General features: G+C 42.2%; 1 protein-coding gene across 3 annotated transcripts in view; it reads left to right on the top strand.

Moving 5' to 3' along the window:
* The window catches only part of ankrd12 (ankyrin repeat domain 12), a 41,670-nt gene extending 35,867 nt beyond the window's left edge, over positions 1 to 5,803 (top strand). For all 3 annotated transcript variants that reach the window (XM_017722465.2, XM_017722466.2, XM_017722464.2), the window contains 5 exons: positions 1 to 3,437; positions 3,571 to 3,669; positions 4,707 to 4,850; positions 5,155 to 5,250; positions 5,419 to 5,803. The exon at positions 1 to 3,437 is cut by the window's left edge and continues 1,197 nt beyond it. In XM_017722465.2, the coding sequence (XP_017577954.2) occupies positions 1 to 3,437; positions 3,571 to 3,669; positions 4,707 to 4,850; positions 5,155 to 5,250; positions 5,419 to 5,604 (3,962 nt within the window). In that variant the 3' untranslated portion in view covers positions 5,605 to 5,803. The remainder of the gene's footprint in view (positions 3,438 to 3,570; positions 3,670 to 4,706; positions 4,851 to 5,154; positions 5,251 to 5,418) is intronic.
* The last annotated feature ends 2,397 nt before the right edge of the window (positions 5,804 to 8,200 follow it).

The raw sequence follows: 8,200 nt of genomic DNA, 5'->3' as shown, positions 1-8,200 counted from the left end.
GTGAGACACCAGGTAGCTGCTCCCCTCAGAAGTCCCTTGACTTATCACCAGTTAAAGAAGAAAAGAACACATCAAAAGATAAGCATTCAGGCAGCAAGGAGAGGAAACCAAAAGATGAACGAGAGAAAGACAAGTTCATAAAAAAAGAGAGAAAAGAGATGACCTGCAAAGAAGAAAGGGGAAAGGATGGGAAAGGGGTTGAACATGATGACCGGATAGAAGGTCTCACCTCAACACGAAAGCCTGATGAGTCACTTCCTTGTGCTGGTGTAAAAGAAGAGGCAGAAGAAAAGTCTATTAGTGGAAACTTGGCTGATCAAAATCAAGTGGAGACCACTGAGAAGAGTACTCGAGAGAAAAGTGACAAACGGCTGTCTGCAAAGGATAGGGAATCCGAAAAAGCTGACAAAAAACACCCCGACAAAGAAAAGAAAATCAAATTGGAGCACTTCCCAGATAAATCTGACCTCCACAACTCTACAGATCGATGGAAAGAGAGGGAAAAATTAACAAGCACTTCACATTTGCTTGGTGATAAGAGCCACAAAGAGAGTGAAAAACTTAAAGCTGTGCCTGTTGTAAAAAAACACGAGGAAAACAAAAAGAGCAAGGAGAAACTTGAAAGAAGAGGTGAGAAAGATCGGCAAGAGAAAGAACATTCTTCTAATGAGCACAAGGACAAAGAAAAAATGATCTCTGAAAAAAAGGGAAAAGCTCCTGAGAAAATTTGTGATCATGGTAAATCTGACCGAATTAAAGAAAAAGAGAAAGAGTCTGAAAAAAGAAAGAAAGAAAAACTAAAGGAAGCCACTCCTGTCTCCATGTCAAGTTCTAATCTCAAACTTCTTTTGGAAGAGAAAAAAGGGTATATGTCTGACAGCAATAAAGCGGTCATTTCAAAGTTAAAAGAAGAGGTTCTAAAAACCCCCGAGAAAGAACGGGATAAACGGGATAGGGATCGAGATTCTGATAGGCATCGGGAACGGGACCGTGACCGGCACAAGGAAAAGGACAAGGATAAGGACCGATTACAGCAGAACAGGGATAGCAAACCCAGTAAAGCAAGGCCTACTGAGTCAGAGTCAGATAGGTCCAAATCCAAAGCCTCACCTGTGCAAAAGGATGCCCGTCCCAAAGAGAAGAGATTGGTCAATGATGACCTTATGCAGACCAGTTTTGAACGCATGCTTAGCCTCAAGGACCAGGAAATTGAGCAGTGGCACAAAAAACACTTGGAAAAGATCAAGCAGAAAGAGAGAGAAAGGCTGAAACAGCGACCAGGGACTGACTCCGGGAAGCAGAAAATCAAAGATAAAACAAAAACGCCTTCTTCATCCAACGATTTGTGTACAAACAAGGAACTCTTGCGCTCCAAGAGCTCAGACACCCCTGAGGGTTATGCTCGGGAAAAGACCCTAAAAGATGCCACCAGTGGAAGAACACTTTCACTAGATGCCAAAACCCTCTCATGTTTTGGAAAGACTGGTCCAGTAATTGAAAATAGCCTAAGTCGGTCTCCACGACCAGATAGTGAAAGATCTGGCGTCATGTCAAGATCAGTGTCCATGATATCAGTTGCCAGTTCAGAGGATTCTTGCCAGGCAACTGTGCTCACGCCTAGGCTTAATGAATATGATTCAGACCATGTAGATGCATCTGATTCCCAGCCACCTTTTCCACAGTCTTCCCTCATACTCCAGTCCTCCAGATCACCAGTTGTTCATGATAAAGATACTAACAGTCTTCCTGACACAGCTCTTTGCAGTCGAACACCACTGTCAAACAGACATGCATCTCCCTACTTAAGAGCTATTCTGGATGAAGATCCCAAGTCTGCTGCAGTTGAAGAAGACAGACTAATTGAAGAATCTCAAAGAGTTGGTGACATACCATGTTCTAGCGATGTCCACCCAGTAGAGGCCAGTGCATCAAATGTACAGGAGAGCCAGAGCAGTCAAGCCTCATTATCAGTGCATCTCCCTAGTACTATACCTGAAGCTGACCATTCTGCCAGTGTTGAAGATGAAGGTAGCACTCTAAGTGATCAGGCTGAATGCTTAACTCACTCTCAAGTTTCTTCCACGAAGGACCTCACGGTTCAGCAGACTAGCCTGCCACAAGCCAGCAGTTTGTTGCTGAATGCAGTAGAGCCTAACACCACCGATGCTCTGCCAGAGCAAAGTGGTCAGGGTCGGCTTGACAACTCTGATGCAGACAGAACGGAAGTCTCAAACAAAGATTTCTTGTTGGCTGCTGTGTCCCATGTTGCATCACCTGTGTCCTCACAGCATTGCTTCAACACTAAGATACCTATGCACTCGAGTAGCTTGCAAAGGGATGCTCTCACAGAGGCTAATAACAATCAGTCATCAAGAGAAGATCAGGATCTCAGACCAGAGCAAAGAGAGAAGAGCCTAGCAGTGGGTCCTGAAATCAAAGTAGAGGACAAAAGTGTGGAGAATATTTCTGCAGCTGCTGGAATGGATTGGACAAGCAGCTCAACTCCTTCCATTACTTCAAATACAGTCAGTCCTGAAGAATCTGCTAAAACATTGCTGTGTGCAGCTAGTGCACTCAAAGAATCCCAAGAGGTTATAGAAAGGGCTGATTTTAATTTACAAGACGATTGTAGATCAAGGCATTCTGAAGAGCATTTGGACACTGGTGATGCACAGTTGGAGACCAATGAACTTGGTTTACCTACGCCTTTGTCTACAAATGTTTCCTGCAGTGTTAGTCCTGAACGAACAGCTGAGGAGCCCATGGAAGTGTCTGAGGAGGGGCTAGAGAGTGGACTTGCCGAAACAAAAGTGGAGAAAGTAATGTCCACTGAGGACAAGTGTCAGACCCAGTCTCTCCCAGAGACTAAGCAAGAGATAGATGTAGAGATGACAGACCAGCCTGCCATTGAGGAGAAACCTTCAAAACCAGACACTCCATCAGATGGAGATCTAAGTCAGAGCTGTAGTGGTATTCAGCGTGATCTTCAGGCAGAACCACCAAGTGAAGCAGCCTCTGAAAGCTCTTCCCCGCTATCTGTAGTGGACAGAGATAATGATCCTTCTGGAGCCAGGGCTAAAGTCAGACTTTTGGAGGATGAAGTTGATGCACAGGTAACCCATCCAAGAAAGCGAAAGATGCCCAGAGTGTCTCCTCCTACCCAAGCCAGCCTCTCAGCTCAACAAATCAAGGAGAAGACCCAGCAGTCTTTAGCAGCAATTGTAGATTCATTAAAGCTTGAAGAAATTCAGCCCTACCAGACAGAAAGGGCTAACCCCTACTACGAGTTCCTGCACATACGCAAGAAAATTGAGGAGAAGAGGAAGGTGCTGTGTAGTGTCATCCCTCAAGCACCACAGTACTATGATGAATACGTCACGTTCAACGGATCTTACTTGCTCGATGGGAACCCTCTCAGCAAGCTCTGTATTCCAACAGTGAGTGAACTTCAGTTGCTTATTTATCATGGACAGAAAAGACAGAGAAACATTTATTTAATCATTCATTTGTTTAAAGTGAGAAAGATGTCAAACGTTATTGTATTTATTTTTTCTTTGCTTTATCTCTTAGATAACTCCACCACCCTCTCTGCCTGAGCCACTAAAAGAGATGTTCAAACAGCAAGAAGTAGTGCGCATGAAACTGCGCTTACAACACAGCATTGAGAGGGTAAGTGGCCATTTCCTCAAGAGCATAAGCCCTCTCCTCTGTAACTTGGTTCTAGCACTCCACTTAGCAATCTCTGTATGAGACATTGATATTGGAAGAGGGAAGAAATGATTTGTTCAGAGCTATGATAATCCAAGGCTCGATTTCAGTAACAGAAACCTCTTGGTTAAAGCCCTGTTCATACCTGCTGTTAACCTCTCAGATCCATCTTCAGTGTCTGCTTATGATAGATAAAGGGTGTCCTATATATTTATTACATTAGTCTCTTGCTACATTTGTTGTTGGACAGAAATGTCCTTATTTGTGTACATGTAAATAAAGGGAGAAAAGATGAAGACAGAAGCTACACAACTGTTTAGGTGGTCTTTGCTTTAGAGTTCACAATGCAAGTGTTACATGGTCAAGTGTGTCTCTGACCACCTACATTGGTAGTTTGAGTGATCAGATCCCAATGTGTCCTTTGAGATACATTGTATCCTGTTCACACCTATAGTTGGCGCTACCCACGTATGATCAGATCACCCAGGGCATATGTCAGTGCCAGGTGTGAACAGACTAAGGATCTGTTTTCACCTTGCATACATTTTCAGTAAAAAGTTTTACTTGACATGAAAAGCCAGGTGTAAATACACCCAGGATACATTGTGATCAAAGTATGATCAGATCACTCTGACCACTATCAGAGGCCAGATCTTGAGCACAGTCTTGGAGGCACATTCAAATTGAAGCATTCTCTGCATCCACACACAATAAGGGTAAGCAGAAATCCACTTACCAAGTGATAATTAGCAGGTGGGAAGATACTAGCTGATGAAACTACTTGTGTGTTAATGTATTTTTTATGCAGGGAAGTAAATTTGGATTTCAGCTGTACACACTGGGACACACTTTTGTGAAGTGTGAATAGGATCTAGTCAGTGTATATCTTGCTTCCACCAGCCTTGATTCAAGAAGCCGTTCTTGCAGGCCTCTGACAGGGAGAGGGGAGATAACAAGCAAGAGGTATAAACAAATGAATATTTTTTTCCACTTTACAGGAGAAGCTGATTGTGTCCAATGAGCAGGAAGTCTTGCGTGTCCATTATCGAGCTGCAAGAACACTAGCCAATCAGACGCTCCCTTTTAGCGCCTGTACTGTCCTGTTGGATGCAGAAGTATACAACATGCCCCAAGATGTACAGGTAACTTACTGTGTGTCTAATTGTCTGACATGATTAGAAGATGAAATGCCTCTGAATATTACATCATGCTATATTCAAAGCACTGTACTGACCATTTTACTTGTGAGGCAGTTAAGTATTTTTGATTTTGTTTTTACAAAATTTTGCATTTCTGAATATGAAGCACCCTTATTGATCATCTGGCTCAGCTGTGTCCTAACAGGAGACTGGATCAGAAAACCCTCAAAGCTTTACTTGATTTGAAGAATGACACATGAAGTGATGTGTTCATTTCTTACTCGTGTTCTGCTTTATGGCATGACAGGGGGACGATGGGAAGACCTCAGTGCGGGATCGGTTCAATGCAAGGCAGTTTATGTCTTGGCTTCAGGATGTTGATGACAAGTTTGACAAGTTAAAGGTAAAAGCACATAAATGAGTCGTACAGTGTTTTTTATTATAAATTATGTTATGGTGTCTGCTGAAGGCTTTTGGTCATGGTTAGACCTCAAATTTTGTATGTACTTTCTCCAATTTTTCTTACTGTCTCTGCTCTGTCCCTTTTGCTTTGTCACTATGTCCATCTTAGACATGTCTCTTGATGAGGCAGCAGCATGAGGCAGCAGCTCTTAATGCTGTTCAGCGTTTGGAGTGGCAGCTGAAGCTCCAGGAGCTGGATCCAGCCACCTACAAATCAACCAGCATCTTTGAGATTCCTGAGTTCTACATCCCTCTCGTTGAAGTCAACGACGACTTCGACCTGACCCCGATATAACAGCAGTGACCCGGCTCAGATCGAGATGGGATCCAGAGCCCTCGTTTCTCCAGTCAGCTATTGCATGGTCAGGACTCGAGAGAAGCAGACCACCACAAAGCACTTGTTATGGGCGAGCTGCTGTGTGTGTGTGTGTGTGTGTGTGTGTGTGTGTGTGTGTGTGTGTGTGTGTGTGTGTATGTACCCTTGTTTGTGTGTGTGGTGTATAGCTCAACCTTGCACCATAAACTAGACACTCCTGAGCTCTTAAACAAAAAAAAATAACGAAGATGACACAAAAAGGAACAATCATCTATGTTTTAGATGAATCAATCTATAGTACACTTTTTATGTAAGTCGCTCTCAGTAAGAGTGTCTGCCAAATAAGTTAATGTAAATGTACATGCTGCAGTGCTATACTGGGTTCAAGACCCACATATAGCATCCCTGAAGGTCCATTTGCTTTCCTCTGTACCAGCTTTCGGTCACCTGGTAAAGATACACTTTTAATATAAGGATCTGGTCCAAAATATAAGTTGATTCTTGCAGTTACTGGGTTCAGGTCCAAACTAAAATGCACTTAACCCCTAAGGTCTCCATTGCATTAATGTAGACCCAAGGGCAGATGGACCTGCACCAAGCAGATCCAGCCAGCAGAGGGCGATGGCCACCCTTAATGACCAGAGAGAGAAGGAGAGAGACAGGAGTTGGCGAGAGAGATAGGAAAAACATTAGCAAAGGATAGATCAGAAAGGTCTCAATCCACTTTCTAAAGTGAGTGTTCATGATGTATAGATTGTGCTCTTCATTTTTTTAACTTATTTTATACATACTGATTGTGCATTTGTAAATAGTCATGTAATTATTGTTTTTAACTTGTAAAAAGAGAGAAAACAGAAAGGAAGCATAATTAAAATAATAGATATTTTGATTGTAAACTTTGTTTTGTCAAATGTTTAATGGACCAAAGTTGGTTTTATATTGACCGTCCTCTGTTGTTGATGTTGGCTTAACTCTTTAAGCATGTGTTTTTGAATTATGTTCCCTTTTTGTTACGTTTCTTCTACTTCTACTCGTTTCCTTCTAGATTCATCACAGCAGGTGTTTTTTGACTTGTGATTTCAATGCTGTGCATGCGTTGCAGGTTTGTACTTCTTTTCTGGAAAGCTATACTGTGGTGAGGTTTATGTAAGTGGTTCTGCTTTTTCCCGCCTTTTGTCGTCTCTTAGTAACACTCACTTCTTGTGTGTTGTCTGTTGTGTCTTGCGCACATTAAGAGAAACCAGATTGTTGTGTCTTCTCAATAGAAAAAGACAACTTACTTTTACAGTTTTAATGTGAGACCACAACAAAACAAAACCTATTTTTTACAACATAATGCCTTTTGAACGATGGTTCTAAAAATATGTCTATTTTAATATTTACTTGTTACATGATAATGTACATAATTGTAATATATAATTGAATAAATTTTATTGGTTGTGAAATCCAGAATGTGTTCATTGTGATATTTCTCGCTTCTCTGAAATGCTCCAAAACATGGATATCACTATCAACTGTAAATATTTTTACCACAAGCAAGCCTAGTTCTGCTGGAATGCCATAGATTTTATATATATGTACACACACACACACACACACACACACACACACGTACAGTGAGGTGTAAAATTCTGAGACATTACATTTTGTTTCATTTAAACTACAAAATGAGAGTTTTAGGAGTTTTGTCAAATTTAAAATATAGTAATAGAATAAATATTAAAAATTCTTCACTTTCTTTTACATTTTAATTGAAGATTTAACGAGTGCAGGACCTCGGACTCTCGGGTGGATTTGATCTCATCAGAGGCTTCTTGCGCTAGTCAATGCACGCTGTGATTAAAGCAAGTCTTGAACATAATAAATACTAAGAAAATTTGAAATTCATGTTAAAATTTCAGAGATTGTACTTTTCACTCAAACCCCAGGAACAGCGTTACATGCCTGATACTCTGGTACCAAATGCACTACCATGTCAGTCTCGGTGCTGTACTGAGAATAATACGCCACCCAAATCAAGTTTGGTCTGTATAAGTGACCAATGATGGATGTGGTAGAGGGTGACCTGATAAATTTTGCAGTGGACTAATTGTGTGACTATGCTTACTGGACCTAATACAGACGCTTGAGCCCTGCAAAGCATACTGGTATTCCATAGGACGGAGCCCCTGAAGAGAAATGGTGATTATTTTATAATGAAGCATAGCTACAAAGGACTAAAGTAAGACTATGCGTAAAGTTTCTCATAACTTGGGGCAGTCATGGGCTGGAGGTTAGGGAACCAGCCTCGTGACCAGAAGGTCATCGGTTTGATCCCCAGAGCCGATAGCACATGCCTGAGGTGTCCTTGACCAAGACACCTAACCCTCAACTGCTCCCCGGGTGCTGCGGATTGGGCTGCCCACCGCTCCAGGCAAGTGTGCTCACTGCCCCCTAGTGTGTGTGTGTGTGTGTGTGTGTGTGTGTGTGTGTGTGTGTGTGTGTGTGTGTGTGTGTGCGCATGCGTGCTAGAGTGTATGTGGTGTGTCACTGCACGGATGGGTTAAATGCGGAGGTGAAATTTCCCTGTTGTGGG

This window comes from Pygocentrus nattereri, chromosome 19, assembly GCF_015220715.1.
Source record: "Pygocentrus nattereri isolate fPygNat1 chromosome 19, fPygNat1.pri, whole genome shotgun sequence".
In the NCBI taxonomy this organism is placed as follows: Eukaryota; Metazoa; Chordata; class Actinopteri; order Characiformes; family Serrasalmidae; genus Pygocentrus; species Pygocentrus nattereri.
This window is presented reverse-complemented; position numbering and strand designations above follow the sequence as displayed.